Here is an 18,653-nt window from a genome sequence, read left to right on the forward strand (position 1 = left end):
AATTCACATTCAGGAGAGACAAACTGGCACCGGTGTCCAGACGCAGAGGGATATATACACCACTGGAATGGCACTGGTCTTGATTTAATATGGTGAGTAATGGTGGGTGCAGACTAGGGGGGGCACTGACCTCTGACACATTTGAGGGAGAGCAATGAGCTGGGCATGGCATTTGACAAGTTAGAGTAGCTGCTCATAATGCTTCACATTCCATTTGAAGCACAGAAGTTATCGCTTGACATTGACACATCAGCTAGGTCAAATAAAAAAAGTGTCACGCACTTTTGGGATGTTGGTGAGTTCTATGAACTGGTCGCGGACCATCTCGCCCTCCAGCGTAGCGAAGGTGCACAAGCTCGCTCCCACAAGGTAGCCACATCCTGGTCTCGCAGTCAGTGTCACAGCAAAGTCACACAAGCTAGCTCCCACAAGGTAGCCACATCCTGGTCTCACAGTCAGTGTCACAGCAAAGTCACACAAGCTAGCTCCCAAAAGTTAGCCATGTCCTGGTCTCACAGTCAGTATCACAGCAAAGTCACACAAGCTAGCTCCCAAAAGTTAGCCATGTCCTGGTCTCACAGTCAGTGTCACAGCAAAGTCACACAAGCTAGCTCCCAAAAGTTAGCCATGTCCTGGTCTCACAGTCAGTATCACAGCAAAGTCACACAAGCTAGCTCCCAAAAGTTAGCCATGTCCTGGTCTCACAGTCAGTGTCACAGCAAAGTCACACAAGCTAGCTCCCAAAAGTTAGCCATGTCCTGGTCTCACAGTCAGAGTCACAGCAAAGTCACACAAGCTAGCTCCCAAAAGTTAGCCATGTCCTGGTCTCACAGTCAGTGTCACTGTCCTGGTTTACCAAACCGTCTGCTGGTTCAGGTGCCTCATTTGACAAGAACCTCTCCCTTGGTCGTTTATTACTGAGGTCTTAGTCTTCATAGTCTTTGCTGTCTGAAGAGAAAATCCTAACTGGTACCTCCACTTGAGTGAACTCTGCTTAGTCGAGAAGAGAATTTGTTGAGAATCCCAACCAGGGGTTAATTTGAGCCGGATCCTGCCGGAAGAAGATCCAGCACCTCTGAATTTTGGCCTCCCTGAGTTCCGGTAGTTATTTGGGCAGATCCGGTACCTCTTGTATTAAAAGAAAATATGAAAACGTTTTAAAAATGTTTAAAATACAATAATAATGTGCATACATGAATGTACAGACCAAATCCTTAGAATTTCATGTTTTTTTATTAAGATTCAACGTCATTTGAAAGAGTCGGAGATCCGTTGATGCGCTGATGCCAACAAACCACGCCCCTGACACAAACAAATAACCTTTCGAAATTCGCCGCCTCTGAGGAGCAAGCAGAGAGGAAATAAACAGTTACTATTTCAACGCCAACATGTCAAAAAGACAGTTAAATTTGCTGTTTTTTTTTCAAAAAGAAGGAAGAGTCGCATGACGCTTAAATCAAGTCAGAAAAGCCTCCACAAGCGGCGACGAGGGCAGCTGCAGCGGTCATGTTGACGATCAAAATCGGCTGCAGCAGGAGGCTAGCGCCGCCACAGCTAGCCAGGTTCACCTCCAGCTAGCCAAGCCGGGTCTAACGTGATGTGGGGTGTCTAGGACAACTAAATGGTGAGCATACCGTCTAATAATAGGCCGCCGTGCCAATCTTTAAATACCGTAATAATAATAATGGAAGATTTGTGTGATTTATTGTGAGCTCTTTTTTTGTTTGTTTTACAAGTTAGACCTGTTGAGAAAGGAATTGCTGACTGTAGACTCTTAAGTCCCACCTGTGGTGATATGGGCATTCACCTGTGCTGCGCAGAGGAGGCTATATAACTTGTGAATTGTCGTCATAACATTTATACCATGGATATTATTTGAAATGGAGGCTTATAAGTCCCACATCATGGCAAGTGGGCATTTGTATGTTGTTTTCTGTATATGATCCGGGACCTGTGCCCCTCTCTCACCCCTGAGCCGTCATATGTACTTTGTGTTCCGGCATCTGATGATTTGCAAATTAAGCACTGCCCAACACTCTTGCATCTCCTCCTCTAAACCGCTTTTCCTTTGCGCAACATGACCCATTAGACACGTACTGTACAAAAAAACGTACATTTCACATTTGTAGCAAAGCTGACATCAGTATTTATGTATGTATGTAATTAATACCAAATCACACCATTTGCTACTCTGTGACATTTGTTGGTCTGATCAGACAGTAATTCATTGCTCCAGACTAACCTTTTTCCTAGGAGCACTGTAGCCTCTGGCTGAGAATTTTTAGGAGAGCAAGCAGAAAATTTAGGGGCTACACCTTAAATTGACCAGCAAAGCATGTGACATACACAGTACTGAATTTCACTATCTTTTCAGCCTCATCTGCTGACCGAATGAAAGTTTCCTGTCGGTGAAATTTAAGTGGTGATGCAATTCCATGGACGTATCCGTCTCTGCATATTTTGTATTTCAAGCTGCTGTTGTGCCCGAAAAGTGTGTCATTATTGACACTGTTTGGTGAAAACTACCCCTGCAAACTTGGTTTTTCCCCTCGTGTTTTGACCGTTATTGGAGCAGGAGCTAAAACTCATAGTGCTGTGTTTTGTTTTGTTTTGTTTTTTTGCAGTATCTCAACCACAAAATCATTCATTTTGATTTATGACTTGTTCTATCTTAAGAATAGCATGTAGTGTAAATGCATATTGTTCACTAACTGCAGTCAGCTCTGAAAATGTAACCAAATTATGATTTAACACCTGGTCGCGAAAGCCAATCGGTGTTGATGTCGTCCTGACGTCACTGACGTCCTGCAGCCAAGAACCTCCCAACACTGAATCAGACACGGCAGTAAGCTACTTCAACATGATTTTACACACCGTGTTATGGTATGAACACAGACAGGACATCCTTACGTTTTACAGCGTTTCAAAGACTTCGAACAACAAAAATGGAGCAGAAACGGTGCTTACACAGGGAGAAAATTACAGACGTAATGGAAAATCCCCCCCCCCCCCCAGTTCTGAAGCTAACATCTACAGCAAGTTTTCCAGCCTTTATAGGACCTCTACAGTTGATATAATGCAGCAAGAATTTGTATACCGACTGCAGTTTAATGGTTGAAAATAAAAAGTCCCTTCTCTGCCTAACAAGTGAACACTAAGCTAGCATAAGCAGACTCAACTCCCACTCGTCCATGATGCTTTTGTTTTGTTTTACAAGACTATGTTGTGAAAGGGGAGGGAAGAAAGACCAACGTCTTCACTGTGTATAATTTATTTGCATGGATAAATGGCGTCATCAAATGTTATGGAGCAGCAAATTGTGTGACTTCTGACGTCTCAGCCTAAAACTGCAACAGAAGATGTCCACTGATGCACAATCTGAAGGACCAAGGGAAAAAAATTACCCAGCAGTGCACACCGGCAAGTGGCAGTTTCATTGGCCCAACCCCTCATGACTCACAGACCAATACTGTCGCACTACTTTCCTTCCTCTTTTGTCAACATTTTTTTTTTTTAAAAAGGAAGGCAATTTGCAGGTTGCGCAGTCTGGAGATTTATTCCCTTTAGCTGGTGCCAGATTCGATATACCATCAAAGTACTGATCCAGCATTCTTGACATGCGTGAGAAATGAGGCCTGAAACATTCGATGCGTCTGTGTATCATTCACAAGCGCGTCCTTAACAATGTCTGCAGCCGCCTCACTGCTAACTACGTTATCGTGACTCTCCTCTCCCAAAACCTTATCATGTGGTTCTTACAAAACTCAAGAAAAATTTAAACAAACTCTTCAAGGAATCCCCCTCGAGAAAAAAGAAAAAAAACGATTCAAGATTTACTCGCTGGAGCTTCTTTTTTGTTGATGTTTGGATTAAGGATTGACCCGTTAACATTATTAGCTGCAAGATCATACGGTTCATTCAGCCTGGGACGAAAATGCATCAAACTTAATCATTCACCCTTGTAACTGGAGGCTAAATATAACACACACCAGACAAGCAGAGACCCATAGAAAAACAGGACTCACTCCACGGGTTCCTGACCTATAATTTAGAAAAACCCTTGAGGTCAGCTTCCATCAACATAATAAATCTGCTGAGCTGTTAAGAGTGAGACAACACTAGAGAGTATTTCAATAAGGATCAAGTTTATTAATACAGTACATGTATCAGCATACTGAAGCTTACTGGTGAAGTCATATTGGCGATAGAGGTTTTCGGAAAATCTAATTTTAAGGGAGTGACTTTGTCAGCCATAAAAGATAAATAAAGTTTGGAAGCTCAACTCTGTCAAAAAAAAAAAGTATTTTTTCCAAACTGAATAAAAAAAAAAAAAAAGAAGCATACAAACAGTGGAGTCCCTCATGTGAGCTGATGCAACATTTTAGCTGTTAGCACTCAATGGTTCAAAAGGACCACTTGGTGTAATTTCCCTAAGAGAACATGCTTAGACGTGCACCTGCTGTTGTTGTCGTCGCAAACACTGACCTTGCAGCGTGCAGGTAAATGCTACAATTACACAGCATGCATGAGAGAGAGGTGTGTGTGTGTGTGTGTGTGTGTGTGTGTGTGTGTGTTTCCCTTTATCATTTTTTTGCAAATATGTTCTTGAAGAGTGTATGTGTGTGCCTGTGTATGTGTGAGCTCAGACAGGCCCCATCGACCTGTTGAGAGCAGCAGCTGTTGTCATGGTAACAGAGAAGGCAGAGAGGAAGATTTCGGATCTGCTATCTCTGGAGACAGAGGTACTCACAGACACACACACACACACACACACACACACAAGCGTACAGGCGAAGCATATAGAATACAAACAATGCATTAGTGTATAACATACAGGAGCACATGTATGCAGTGCTCAATGTCACCCTCAAACACATGCAGAATTCAAACAAGCTCTTAAAGAAGTTGCGGAGGATAAAGTAGGCAGACTGACGGCTTCACGGGAAGGTTTCAACATTTTCTGTAATTGTTTGCGATTCCATCACATTTACCCTCCTTTTCATTTCTGTCTTGTGTCTTACTCTCCCCAAAAGCTATCTCTCTTGCTCTGCCTTCGGAGGGGTTTAAATGAATGATGCAGGGAATTGAGGGTAATGATCTGTGAGCTCATCAGTCTTTGGGTGAGGTTGTTTAAATGACCCAGTGGGTTTATTCACATTTTTGTTTTCCCATTAACTTCGTTTTTTGTGCCCCCCCCCCCCCAAAAAAAACACCTTACACAGCTGGAGTTTAGTTTGAGGTGCGTTATTGGCTCCATGACTTTAAAAAAAACGTAAATACACAAGACGGCCAGCAGCTTTACTGCACAAAAAAAGAGCTGAGCCAGATGTCAAAGCTCTTGATCTAACAGTCAATCTTCAGTCCTACTCGCACCTGGGCTCATGAAATGTGGGTCACGATCAAAAGAACCGATAGAAGCAGCTGAAATGGGATTCTTCAGGGGGTTGACTGGCGTCTCCTTTTACGGATAAGGTGAGAGGCTCAGTCATCCGTTAGGGAGTGGAAGTGGTTTGGGCATCATGTAATGATGCTTCTTGGTCTCCTCCCAAGGGAGGGTTTTTCAGGCACATCCAGCTGGGAGGAGGCCACGAGGCCTCGGGAACCAGGTGGAGGGATTATATCTCTATGCTGGCCTGGTAAAGCTTCAGGGACGACCCCCCCCCCCCCCCCCCCCATTGCCAGGGAAAGGGAAGTATGGGGTTCCCCGCTGGAACAACCTCAGTAAACCTATTTCAGATAAGCGGTTGAAGATGGATAAATGGGTGAATGTAGGAAGGTGTATGAAACAGGAAACTAGAATGGCACTGTTTCCCATTCACCAGATTTCTCACAAAATGTCCTTTTTCCCTCCACCAAGTTGTATGGAATGAGGCTGGGGAATTTTGGTACAATTCTCCAGACAGACCAATAAAGCAATAGATGCAGGTGAGAAATTAACCTTTTAAAGAGAATAAATCTCATAGTTGGATTAGTACATCGCTGGTATTTACAAAGAAACAATAAGAAAAATGCAGAGAACAGACTTCCATTTTTTTCAATCTAATATTCAGAACCTCGATAAAAAGATGGTAGGAATTCACTTAATGCCCAATTAGAGGGCACTTGGACGTAAAAATGACTTGATAACTGGTCTTGGAGCTTGTAATGTTCTACACTACAGGACACTGTCCTCCCCTTCCCCATCAATTGACCCTCCCCTGACCCCCATCCTCTCTACCTCTCCTGACATTCATCCAGAATTTTTCTTTACTTTACCTTTCCCATCGAGCCCCTCGATCCCACCCTCCCTCCCTCTCTCCTCAGCTACACTGCTCTATCATCTCTCTCGTCGACGCCCACATGCCTGCCCCTCTCGTTTCCTCCACCCCTCCCTCCCCGTTCTCCCTTCTCAGGACTGTGTGTGACTGAGCCGATGCTCCTGTGTACCCTCCCCTATTATAGATCCCTTTGACTGTGACACTGACCATTTCTGTCCATCTCTCACTGTCTCTCTCTCCCTCCATCTCTCCCCGAGGGGAAACTAAGTCATCATTTTTTGCACCTTTTAAAAAAGTAGGAAGAACAGTACAGGGGAGAGGACAGCTAGAGAGGAAGGGGACAGGGGAGGAAGGAACCGCAGGAATAAAGGGATTTGGACTGACACAGGGATTGGCGAAAGGATAATAAATTGGGGGAGGGATCTGGTGCTGGAGGATGGATGAAGCGTGGGAGGAACAGACACAAGGATGGACCTGAGGGAGAGAGGATGGATGTAGTTAGAAAGAGCTATTGGAAGGAGATATGCTGGGGGAGAAGTGTGGCAGCGGGATGAAAATGAAATAATTTGTTTTATCCTCCTGTGAGAAAACAACAAAAAAAAATGTAAGATGAAAGGAGAAAATAGTGTAGAGGAAAATGAAAGGAAGAGGGGGGAAGACGGATTAGGACGAGAGAGATTGATTAAGATAAAAAAAGAGGTAAAGAGAAGGATGAGAGGGTGGAACAAAATTGGGTGTCCCTCTTCTAACTGCACCAAACCCTCTGCACTCTCTTCGGCACCCCCCCCCCCCCCACCCACCCTTGTAGGATTTTGATCTTTGGTGACTTTTCCCAGTGACGTTCGTCAGCAGGATTACGCAAAAAATTGACAAGGCCGATTTTCATCCTCGTGGCGACAAATTTCCTTCTTTAGACTTTTTTTTTTTTGCCTCTGCGAAGAGAAATTTGTCTTCTTTCACAAAAAGTAAATTTCGAAGCAAAACACTCCGCACTTTGGGCTCCATCACCATCCACCTGACGTAAATGTAAGCTCCAAATGCCCTTTAGACAAAGTGAGACGGGGGGGGGGGTAAAAACAGGGCTACCATTTCTCATTTTCCTCCCACAAAATCACAGCAGTCAGCAGAGTGTCCCGTTTGACAAGATACGAACATTGAGGCCATAGCGATCATCATTTGTATGATAGCCCAGAGTTGGAGGGGAGTCCCAGCTGAAATCCTTTTCTTAGAACTAAGCAGTTAGCATCTCTGTTGAAACCTCTAGCTACAGTTGGACCCCTGCTTTACTCAAATCGGCCGATTAGACTGCTACTCTATCTCTAACTGACATTTCTGTCAATTTTGTTTAAAAAAAACCCCAGCACTTTCAATGTGGTGCGTACATTCCCTCCCCCTTCAATGTGAGTTTAAAGGATACTTCCATTCTACGATGCTGATGCAGGCCCTGCGGATGGGGTTCTTGAGCGTGAGGCAGAGGAGAGCTCGCGGCGGCCTTGTGGCTGTCGTTGTCGTCTGTTTCTTAGGCTTGGAACTGTAGTGTTGTCTCTTGCGTTGCGTGGAGCTAGCCGTAGAGATAGGCCCGCCTCCTCCCGACCCAAGCCCCGCCCCTCCACCTGATGCAGCGTTGCCCATCATCTTCGCCTGCCGCGCTGCATCGATGGCCGCTTGCCAGCTCAGGGCCGCTCCCGGTGTGGGGATGTGCTCAGGTGCCAGGCCAACCACTCCCACACCGTGGTTGGCCCCGCCCCCAGTGTGGTCTCCATGGCTAACGCCACCACTGTGCTCATTTGTCAGGCCGGGGGGAGGAGGGCGAGGGAGGGGAGGAGGGGGAGAGTAATCGGAGCCTGGAAGGGAGAGAAGAAATAACAGAAAGAAACTGTCAGTAAGTCTTAAATCACTCCTGTCAGTGAAGTCATTCTTTCTTAAATTTCTGGAAGTTGCTAATTCGATACAGTTGGGTAGTTTACTTTAGAGATCTCGAGAGAGATGGAATTGTTGACAAATCAGTTAGTGAGCCTATAATACACTGAAGTTCCTCCCTGTAGAATAAGACTGATGACTAATAAACTCCCATCTGGCAAGCAAGAACGACAGAGCTACCTGACTGCTGTGTAGTTCCTCAGCATATTGTGGCAGTTGTGCTGTTCACGCATCCTCTCTCAACATAAACACGATTCTTTTGGCGAGCGATTATCTGGCTGCCATGCTGCTTTTTTTTTTTTTGTAATCATAAAGGATTATAATTTGAAATGCATCAACACTTGCTGATTCATTTTTCATAGAATATGGAAAAATTATTTGCATATTCTTCATTTGAAAAGCATGTAAAAAGAAAAAAGAAAAAAGAATTGAAACAACAGTTCAGTCTTTAAGAAAAGTCAAACGGAGCGGGTAAAGGCAAGAATGAGCTGTTCCGGTTCCGATCGTAAGCAGTATAGAGAATATGGTAATATTGAAACCAAAAAAATACAACCAGTTTAGTCAAATGCAATGCCAAAAATGTGTGTGTGTGTGTGTGTGTGTTTGGGGGGGGGGGAAGCAGAATAAAAGCAAAGACTTGAGACAGAATTACAATAATCTCAATGAGATTATATAGTTGTATCACCCAGACAAGAATAAGAATGAGTAAAAAGTAAGAGGGAGCGGATTATTCGTGTTGCACGCTTAGCCAGATTAAAGACAGTTATAATATCCTCTCAGCACCCCTCACTCTGACATCTGAACAAGGATTCCGCAAATACGCTCATCCTGCTCAAGATTACACACCTTTCTGGTTTAAGACAATGCAGGTTTGTGTTTCCGTAACACAAAAACAGTACGTGAGAATAGAGAATGGCCTTGGAAACTAATTTGAAGGCACAATGCACTCAAGTTGTGTTTCAATTATAACCAAAATGGATTGTGTTTATGTACACACGCTACATTATGTTGCTGTGCCATTAGCACTTAACTGCAAAGTTACTTTTCAGAGAATAAGCAAGAAACTTCACGCGCTGTTACGGGAACAAGAAGTTCCAGGGCACCAATTTTCACACCAAATCTCATTCCTCTCACTTCAAACCCATACATTTTTCTATCAACCCTCATACTGGTTTGACTGGTCTGGTCGTTTTTGGGGTATAATTTTTCAACTTCCCGTATTTCAGGAGTATTTTAGTGCAAAAGTCCGTCTTAAGAGTTGGAAGTTATAATTAGTCCTTAAAATATTTGTATTAGAAATCTTAAATACAAAAAATAAAAATTGTGTCTTTATCATCTGGTAATCATGACCTTGACCTTTTACAAATACACTTATTTCTTGTAAATATTGGGTAAATTATTTCCATAAAATTAAAATGGGTGTGCTACATGAGAAAAGATTATTATAAAATGATTGTTTGTTTTGTGTGTTCTGTTTTTTTTTTTTTTTTTTTTTTTTTTTTTTTTGTAAAGCCAGCATAAAAGTAGTGACAAAAAATGATATTGGTCATTCAAACAGTAATTTGTGGACGGCCCCTTGGTGAAAAATCTGAAGACTTTGCAGGTGAATCAATCAAAACTATAAAACTAAACTAAAACCAGCTTCACAGCGAGATGGACAGAGAGGCTTGCTGAGATGGTGGTGGCCATTCAAGTAATTTTAGATTTATGACTGAATCTTAATATTTTATACTCCGCACATGAGAATTATATGTTATGACTTCTTTTATTGATATTGCCGTTTAGTAGATTTATTCCTCGAATTATTTTTTTCCGTTTCATGTCATGCACTTGGTCATATTTGTCGAGATTAAGGCCACATAAATTAACTTTATCATTATTATAGCAGATATAAAACATACCCTGAAGGCAGGGAAAACAAAAACAACAAGAAGACAAAGCGATTGCCTTGTATGCGATGTGTTTTTCTTTCACTATGAAGAAGTGTGTGCTTTTTTTTAACAATATAGAACCAAAATGCTAAACATATTTATAATGCATAATGAAACACACACATTTGCGTCCGTATTTACAAGGAAAATCTTCTTTCTTTCCCCCCGTCAACTTCAGTGTGAGTTAATATCTGCTTCCTGACTGCTGTTGCGCATCATCATCTGTCTTTTTTGTCACTATCTCCCACAAACACACACACACAATCACTTTCGGCATATTGTACTGCTGCGTGATCAGTTTATCTCATACTGCCTGCCCCTCTCACAGGCTGAACCCCACTGAGAGTGCGTGTTTGTGTGTGTGTGTGTGTGTGTGTGTGTGTGTGTGTGTGTGTGTGTGTGTGTGTGCACGCACCCTGCATGAGAGAGTATGTGAGGATTAGAGGAGGGTAAAACTTTAATAATGCTGAGCCCACTAATCTGTCTGTATGACCGCATGTCCGTGTGTGTGTGTGTGTGTGTGTGTGTGTGTGTGTGTGTGTGTGTGTGTGTGTGTGTGTGCGTGTGTGTCCAATAGCATGCATATTCACAAAACATGTCATGTGTGTTTGTGTGTGTGGTGATTCCTGTATTCTGAGAGGTTGAGAGGACAGATGATGAAAATTGGATGAAGGAGGGATGGAGATGGGGGGGGGGTGAGGGAAGGTTAAAAGATGGAGAGAAAAACAGAGGAGACCGATAAGGGGGAGCACAGGGATACTAGTAGGACCTGATAAAAACCAGGGAACACAATGAGGCTGGGATGCTTAACCACAACTGACAGGACTTAATCCGGTAATTTAACCATCCATCATGTGAGTTGAAAGTTGAAAATATGTAACACTAATTCACTTTAATACTATCACTGTCAGTCAGTCGACCCGTAGACAAATCCTCCCACAGTACTTCAGTCAATCAATAAATGTGTCAAGGATTCAAGCTTTTGTACTTCAGTTGTTTTTAGAACAGTTTGCGGTTTATATTTGATTAGAATCGTTTGATGATTAGACTTCTCTGTCAAACTGAACCGAATAAACCATTTCTAAAAAGCTACCCGAGTGATCTTTTAATATCTAATTCCTTGAATATATTAACAGGGAAAATTAATATAGTTTTTTTTTTTTAATTAAAAAGAAAATCTTGAATGTTTGTCAGTTTTATCCAAAAAAAACTTCCCACCTAGAAATTGCAAGGAACAATTCACGCATATGATTTGCAACGGTAGCAGATTCGTGAACATGCTGCTTTCATTAGCATGTTGACGGCTAAGTTAGCGGGGCAAACGGTACGAGCATGTTCACGAATCTGCCCTACCGTTGCAACTCCTATGCGTGCTTGCTCCTTGCAGAGATTTTTGGGGGAAGTTTTGCAATAGAAATGATGGAAAATCTAATCAATGGGGGGGGGGGGGGGGTGTGTGACTGGGACTTAAATGAGCTAACTGGGAACGCCAAAGTGGGAATGTGAGGATTTCATTCTGTAGACAAAAACACCAAATAGGAGATACACAATTTAGTATACATGTTCTGCACAGACCTGGCAGAGACCTGACAAACTGGGAAAGAAAACCTATCAAATCATCGAGAATGATTCATACATAATGTACCTTGGTGACAAAAACGAAGCACATAATTATCAGCCATTATTCTGTAAAAACAGTAATTGAACTCGGAGTGAACCTAATTGAGCAGCGAGTTGTGATGCAAACTCAAGTCAGTTGAGCTGTTATCTCCTTGATGATAAAGACCGAAGAGAGATGTTATCAACCCAACTCCCAGCGCTCGGAAATGTCATTGACACACACACACACAAACACAGCAAATTGTTCTGCACAGCTCTAGTAAAAATTTTAGCGGGGGGGGGGGGGGAACGGACTCATTACAGAGGAGTAAAAATCTCTGTAAGGCTACTAAAATCTTAAGTTACTGTCCTGCTCTTTGTCTTTATTCACGTCTGTCTCATCTCCCCTTCCATTTCCTTTCTAACTGGTGTCTATCTGGGTGGACAGTGGTGATGTCATTGTCAGTCAATTAAATGATGATGACACCTGATCAGACACAAATTATTGAGGGACACACACATACACATGCGCGCGCAGACCGACACACTGGGCTCTAAACTTGTAGCTGCTCCAACTCCACGTCTCGTTAATGGAAAAATTTAGTCTGACCAAATGGTCTCTGACGCTTTTTGGATCCTGCAACACACACTTTCATTCACACACACGCACACACACACGTCCACTGGTTTACCCTCTCAGCTGAATTTCTTAAAAAGATTACCTTCTTTTCTGTACTGTACCTCTTTTGGCTGTTCTTTCCCCTCTAGCGCTGTCTCACCACTATCCTCCTCTTCCCTTGTCCTCTTCATCATTGCCAAATCTCTTCTCGTCTCTCATCTTATCTCTTGCCAGTTGACTATTGATGTCATCTTCTCTCCTCTATCCTCCCTCCATCGTCCTCACCCTTTCACACCTATTAACAGGCCGTCTCTCTTCTTCCCCTGTAGTCCCATCAACGTCCCCCCTCCTTCATTTTCTCCAAACCCCTTATCCATCTTTTCTTCTTATCTCACATCACTAGTCAACTTCTTGTAGCCCCCTCTGTCCTTCCCCATGCCAACCCCTTGTCCGTATTTTTCTCTAATCTATACAGCTGTCACTCCCTCCATTTGCTCTCCAGCAGCGGACAAGTTCATTTTCAGCCACACATCCTTTTCGCCTCCCTCCATCAATCCAACTCTCCTCATCTCTCCATTTCTTTCTCTCTTGCTTCACTGCTTCTCACTCTCTTTCCCTTATCACTCTCTGTCATTTTCAAATAGCTGACAATTATTCTCTCTCTTGCTCTCCACTGTCTAGGATAAAAAAAAGAGCAGCTAGTGCACCGCTAATCTGATCTGCAAGACCGTTAATTTCTCATTTGGTTTTAAAGTGACATTATAAAGATTTTTTTTTTTAAAAGCTTAAACTAACAGTTTTCAACATGAATCATTTATGTCTGCCTTCATTTTAGCTGACAGGGCACAGGAACCTAGCTGCTAGCTTGTAATGGACTCAATTTTATATAGCTTTTTTCTACCTTAGCGGCACTCAAAGCGCTTTACAGTGTCATCTCATTCACCCATTCACACACACACTCACACACTGATGGTGGAGGCTACCTTGCAAGGCACCAACCTACTCATCAGGAGCAATAATGGGTCCAGTATCTTGCTCTTGTCATGCTTCTTTTTCAGGTACTAGAAGCTAGCACAAAACAGCAAGCGCGAGGAAGCCAAGAAGAGGTGCAAACTCCAAACCTTTGCTTATTGTACTGCTAGTCACTCTGTCAGTGTAATGCTAGCTAGATGAAACTTTTTTTTTTTTTTTTTTTTACACATATACAACAGCTATCAGTCCAGATTTACAGTCAGTAATGAAATCAATCATTAGCACCAAGGATGCAGAACCAAAAGTATTTTCCACATGTTAAAACATGTTTCAGGTCATCTTTGTCCGAATATTGTTCTTATAATTGGTTTACTTTTTCACTCCAAATCATGTTACAATAGCGCAGTACTCCTCCAATTCTCCTATTGCAGAGTTATCTGTATATTTCAGTGCTGCTTTCTAGCAAAACTTAATCATGCAGTTTTATGATGCAAAGTCCAAATCAGAGGCAAAATCATTGAGCAATTACACTTCGAGTTTCATTTTTTTTGGCGCTACAAATTGTGATTTCTGGCAATTATGACACTTTCTAACATCTGCATATACTAAAAAAAAATTTCAATAATTTCATGACATCCATTCAGTCAATCAATCTTCCATTTTTAGCTCTATGTACAGCCTAGGACACTTCAGTAACAATGGCATATCAGTGTATCTTCTTACTTTTGCTACCTCAAACCCACTTTTCTTTCAGTTACGGGCCCGCTGGCTCAAATATCTTCATAATTAGGAAAGTGGGATGTGTGACAACTCCAGATTATGCACAAGGCCTTTTACAGAGCTTCAGCAAATAAGTGGACAGCGAGAGATGGGCTACTGTTCCACGTTGCAACACGCTCTGGATACACACACTCTTCAACAGTCCCAATATTAATTCCTGCCTTTCTAGCCTGCTTCACTTGGAAATGCATCAAAATACAGCAGTTGAGCACTCTTGATACTGTATGCAGTTCCAGCAGGGGTTCAAGTGGAGCAGTTCCAATGACAGAGGTAAACATATTGTGTGTGTGTGGTTTTTTTTTTACGGTGGCCTTGGTGGAAACATGCACTTATATAGTGTCCTTCTAGTTTTGTGTGCACGAGTGTGGGCTTCTCATTTTTCTCTCCCTTACTCTGTCCATATGTGGCCATTATCTGGCCGAGTGAGCTCAATACACAGACACACCTGCTCCCCTTGACTCATACACTGACACACACACACACACACACACACACACGTTGTCACACACATGCAAGAACACACTAGTTCATGCACATACACTTGCTCTCCTTGAAAGACAACACACACACACACACACACACACCTGCTCCCCATGATCTATGACCCTCCCAGCAGATGATTACAGTATGCACTGACACACACACAGAAAACCCACTGAACATGAGTAGGACACACAGGTAATTTACACAGAAAAACACACCGAGAGGTAAATCATATGGTCTTGCACAGGCAGGCTAAACAATCATGACAACCCAACAAATTGAAAACGGCATTTACTGTATTTTTACACAGAATATTCACCACTAATGGACAAAAGAGCGGCCTATTGTCAAGGGATATTCCTGCTCAATTACTGAACATTGGAAATGCAGTGCTTCTCAGTTATCTGAATGGTGGTAAACACGCCTCTGCCTATTGAGGTTAAATGTGCTTATTGCCTGTAACAAAAAAGCCAGCAAGACATGTCAGCTCTGTTTTATAAATTAGGTTAATGTCCAATTTGCGACAGGTGTTTGCAGCACTCAACACTTTACTTTTAATTGCTGCGAACGTCAGTTATAAAAACCTTTATTGTAAATGGATTTATTCATTAACATCCAACATACAACTTGGAGCGAAAAGTGAAGCTGAAGGGAACCGGGAAAGTCTGCGCGCGCCAACGTGAACAATCCCTCACACGCGAGGTAGATATGGAACAGTGACATATCGAGGGAGTTCACGTGTTTGAATTATGCACTGGTGCTCAGTATCCAGCAGCACATTGCTCACTGTCACCTGGGCTTTCTGGTTTATTCCAGCCCTGAAGATATCGATCATGAAGCACTGATTGGTTGTCGTCAGGAGGTCAAGGAGGAGAGACCGAATGCTTTTGAAACATGCGGTTTTATATATATACATTACATGATAAAAGAAGGTTTCTGGATAAATAAATAGTGAGAGTTCATCCATAATAGTGTCACATGGCAGAAAGACGCATAAAAACATTTTTAATATTTTTTATTGCAATGAATTTTTAACAGTTTAGGTTTCGTAAAACCCGGGTGGAGGGGTTGTAGTTTTGGAAAAATAAATTTAAGGGTGTCCCAATTAGTTTTACAGTGCATGGTTGGATTATTTCCATATTTCACTAAAGGAAATTTTATGTAAAACTCTGAAATAATCAATTGTTCATTGTTCTGTTACTATTTTGTTTATTTGTTTGTGTTTATATATATATATATATATATATATATATATATATATATATATATTTATACACACACAGTATATATGCATGCATATGGACATTTTGCGAGCTTTAGGTTGAATTTTTCTTATTCATTTTTGATTCGATGCTCCAGTTTTGCTATCCTTTCGCTGCTGCAACACCTGAAATTCCCCCTCTTTGGGACTAATGAAGGATTATTTCATCTTTCACAAATTTTTCATCAAGTTTTGATGTCTGGAATCTGATGAAAGTTTGGATCATTGACAGGAAAAACTTGGGAGAATAGCATCCAAATGCAAGAAGGGGGTACGATTGGGATCTTTTAAGAGTACTGATAAACAAAAAAACAGGGAGGATAACTCAGGGACACCAAAACAGAAGTCAACAAAACTTCAAGGATGCAACAAAGAACAAAGGAAACTGTATTAATTTAGCATGTAAACACAAAGCTCTAACGAGGGGACTGAGAACAGGTGAGCAAGGAAAGAGCTGATTGGCCGGGAGAGAGACAGAGCGGGACAGGTGTGACCATAAAAGTTCATGAAGTTCAAAATATTGCTAGCAATCAGCCACTACAATACTTTATAATAGCTCTTATCATGTTAGTGTTATATGCAGAAATGTAGGCAAAAATCTGCACATAATGGAACAAGAGTGGGCTTGCTGGAGGTCTGCACCCCGCGAGTGCCCTTCTACTTACACACTGTGATTAAACTTGGTCATAAAAAAATCCTCACAAAGGCAGTTGTGCTATTTTAAATGCCAGAGCACGTGGAAATTAATCAAACCAGCTCACAGGGACTATAAAATGTAGCTAATTGTCATTTATCCCTATTGAAGTGACAATTGCTATATTACTATAGGCCACCTCAGAGGGCTAACTTTGAGCTAAAGATAAGACTGAATGGTTTTAAGTGATTTGATACTTCAGAGTCAAATCAACCCCCTCGGCCGGCGAAATTGAATAAAGTCAACCCCCCCCCCCCCCAAAAAGGTCTCATTTTTTAAAATGACAGAGCGCAGTGTTAAATTCCAGCTAAGTGCCAAGTCTTTGCAACAAAACTATTTTTGTACTGTTAAAGAAAAAGCAGAAGCAAAAGCCAGCAGCAGCAAGTTCGCTCAGTTCATTCAGTAATGTGGTACATTGACGTGGCCTCTGGGGGACAAGTTTGCCGTAGAGTTTCACTGTGATTAAGTGAGCGTCAGGACTCCTAACTGGCTGGATTTATTCTCTTTTTTTTTTTTTTTCTCTCTACATCTTTAAAAAAAAAAAAAATTTAAATTTACCACTCAAGGATATTTGATTTTTAGAAAATAAACACTATCAATTTAAGAGGTTAGAAAGTCTGAACTGTACTTTTAACAAACTTCATGGACTGTAGCAGTGCTGACTTCAGTGCTAACACTAGCTTCCTTCTTCTTTTTTAAAGCTTTTATCTATGACAATTACATTTCACTTTGTTGTTCAAGAAATGGCCGAGACATGAGCCATTTTTTCCTCTTCTGATTTTTAATAGCTGATCAATAGCTTAAAATAAATTCCGGCTCTGATATTTGATACATGGCAAAACTCAGTGCCAGCAGCATCCCTGCTTGAAACATAAGGAGTTGGTGATAGACAGGCAGAATGAATGCGGGGGTGAAGCGAGTGAGTGAGAGAAAGAAAAAGAAAAGATAAAACAAATAACTTGTGGAGAAAAGTCAGAGGAGGAAAGAAGAGCGAGAGAGATGTAGAAGAGGAGGAGAAGGAGGAAAAGCGAGAGGAGGAGGCTTGTTCACACTGCGCCTCCATGCCGACCTCGCATACACACATTCACGCACACGGCTCAGGCAGCAGATATTAATAACTCCTTATTAATATTCATCTGCAGTGGAGAGATGTGAGGCCAGAGTAACCCAGATACCAACCGTCTCTCTACCTGTCTCTCACAGCATCCTTCCTTACGTTTAACGGACGTGATCTCCGAAAGGTTCTTATGTCCTTGCATTGTTAGCATTTTAGCATCGATGCTGGTCTGGTTTTCATTGCTCTTCCTCACAATGTGACATACATGGATAACAGGAGTATGCTGCAGTTGTTGTTGTTTTTTTTCAGAAATTTTTCATCATTTGTAATCCAAGACATCTACAAAGATCCCCTCCCCTCCTTGCGCATTACAGAGCTCATTACCAGCTCGACCAGACAGCTAACTGCCAGTTAGCTTAGCCACAATTTAGGTTAGTGATTGAGCAGCAGAAAAAAGGCCCCATAAACACTTTTATCCAACAGTTTTTGCCTGCACTACTAAAACTGCAGTTGTGCTCAACATTCGCTGGAAAAAAACAAAAACAAAAACTTGAAAAGTAGGAGATGCCATTATTTTAGAGTCACAGACCTGAAAATGTCCTCGTCGGTGTGCGTTACATCAAAAGCCCCTTCGTAAAATTTCAGTCAGCAAAACATAACATTTGTTTTCAACTAGAAAAGCGATGGTTGCGACTCATCGTGAACAGCTTTGTAGGACAGGATGAGGAGAGGTACTTGGAGACAAACTAAGACTCTGATCTTGATTTATTTGATCTGGTATATAGAGTGGAGGACCTGCAGGCCATGGAAGTTAAGAGAGCAAGACAGGACAATGGCCAGATTCAGTTGAAATAATTCTGGATATATCTGATAAAATAAAAACATCTTGTATTTTCATCAGGCTTTTTTTTCTTTTTTCCCCAGGAACATTAAGCACAATCCTTGTTCTATTAATGAAGGCAACGACTATTTTGGAGAAATGTGGATTTGATTACTTCAGAGCCCCACTGTTAGCATTCATTGCAGCTAAGCTAATTAGCAGTGGGCCGTGTCTGGGGCTCCAAGCAGAGATGAGTGAAA

The 18,653-nt window shown here is 41.9% G+C and overlaps 1 protein-coding gene across 2 annotated transcripts in view; it reads right to left on the reverse strand.

Annotated features, from left to right (window-relative positions):
* Positions 1–18,653, reverse strand: part of cacna1c (calcium channel, voltage-dependent, L type, alpha 1C subunit) — a 191,661-nt gene that overhangs the window by 127,963 nt on the left and 45,045 nt on the right. For both annotated transcript variants that reach the window (XM_086202096.1, XM_086202095.1), the window contains exon 2: positions 7,675–8,101. In XM_086202096.1, coding sequence (XP_086058222.1) covers positions 7,675–8,101 — 427 coding nt within the window. The remainder of the gene's footprint in view (positions 1–7,674; positions 8,102–18,653) is intronic.

This window comes from Aulostomus chinensis, chromosome 4, assembly GCF_037954235.1.
Source record: "Aulostomus chinensis isolate RoL2024-O1b breed Wild chromosome 4, RoL_Achi_v1.0, whole genome shotgun sequence".
In the NCBI taxonomy this organism is placed as follows: domain Eukaryota; kingdom Metazoa; phylum Chordata; class Actinopteri; order Syngnathiformes; family Aulostomidae; genus Aulostomus; species Aulostomus chinensis.